The following is a 1241-nucleotide window of genomic DNA, read 5'->3' on the forward strand; positions in this document are numbered from 1 at the left end:
GTCGGCCACTTGCACGCTCGCGGCCGGTTTATCTTTGGTGCTCTCCTGGTCCCTAGCGGTGTCCGTCCGCCACTGCAGGTTTAGGTTCCGCGGGCTTTATTTCTGGCTCGGTCAGGTGAGCGCAGCGCGCGTCTCCGGTTCCCAGCTTGCAGGAGGAGTGAATGGCGAGGCGGGGGCCCGGAGGGCGGCCCCGCGCCGTACGAGCCCTCTCTCCTCGCCGAGCTGTAGTGAGCCGGTCTCCAGAAAACTGCATTTTGGAGGGGTGTCCCCACCCCCGCTTCGTGGCGTTTGCTTCTTGCTAAACGGACGTAACGTATTTTAACGTAGGCTTCGAAGCTGAGAAGAAAAGTTGTCTTTCGAATGCTGCGCATATAGTAAAAAAGCAAAATGCTAGGAAAAAGTGAATCATTTGTCCATGCAGACTAAGATCCTAACAGTGCGTTAAACAGCCAGAAAAGTAAATGCTTTAAAATAAACGCCCAAAATAAATATTTTGTTTAAGTAAATGAAACTGGAATCGTATCCTAGAAAAGCTGGGGAAGTATCGCCCTCAGACTCGGAGGTGAAGTGAAGTCACCGCAGGACGTGTCCTGCGCTGGTTGTTACCTCCCAGGCGCTGGATGCCTATGGACGAGGCCGAGCGCCTTCATCAGCTAAGCGTGCGTTCCCGCTTGCGTGGATTCAGCTCCGGCGCTCCCGGGAGGGGGCGAGGGGACCCCTCGTTATCCACCCCCAGAGGGAAGGGCGGCCGTCGGCAGGCCGGTTAGCTCAGTTGGTTAGAGCGTGGTGCTAATAACGCCAAGGTCGCGGGTTCGATCCCCGTACGGGCCAAGCGCGCACTTCTTTTTCGTCCCCGCGATTGCCTTCCCCGGCGCCGCGCCCGTTTCTGCCGAGGCACGCGTGTTACCGCTGCAGAAGGACGCGGGGGCGGGGGGGGGCTCACCCAGCGCGGCTGCAGCACTGGCCGTGCTCCATCGTGCTCCTGCGGCTGATGGAGCCCGGGCCGGCCCCGGCGGAGTGTGGATTCCTATTTCTGCGAGGGCGGCAGCCACGCCGGCCAGCCTGCGGCGTGCTCGGGTCACGCCTTCGGGCGCGTTTTCTTCCGTGCGTGTTCACTTCACGCGTGGCACGCGCTTACTTACTCCCTGCGGGCGTGCGAAACCCCACCAAGTAAGAGCGAGTGACGAGTCGTGGAGTGCATGCTGTGTCTTACGAGAGGGAAACCGGACTCGCGTTAATTC

General features: G+C 60.0%; 1 protein-coding gene and 1 non-coding gene across 2 annotated transcripts in view; one reads left to right on the plus strand and one right to left on the minus strand.

Moving 5' to 3' along the window:
• The window catches only part of MOK (MOK protein kinase), an 18585-nt gene extending 18332 nt beyond the window's left edge, over positions 1–253 (minus strand). The window contains 1 exon segment of the mRNA XM_019472454.1: positions 74–253. Coding sequence (XP_019327999.1) covers positions 74–253 — 180 coding nt within the window.
• Positions 254–757: 504 nt separating this feature from the next.
• On the plus strand, positions 758–831 carry TRNAI-AAU. Its single transcript has one exon. It is a non-coding gene; the product is annotated as a tRNA-Ile (tRNA).
• The last annotated feature ends 410 nt before the right edge of the window (positions 832–1241 follow it).

This window comes from Aptenodytes forsteri, unplaced genomic scaffold, assembly GCF_000699145.1.
Source record: "Aptenodytes forsteri isolate BGI_AS27 unplaced genomic scaffold, ASM69914v1 Scaffold193, whole genome shotgun sequence".
Classification (NCBI taxonomy): domain Eukaryota; kingdom Metazoa; phylum Chordata; class Aves; order Sphenisciformes; family Spheniscidae; genus Aptenodytes; species Aptenodytes forsteri.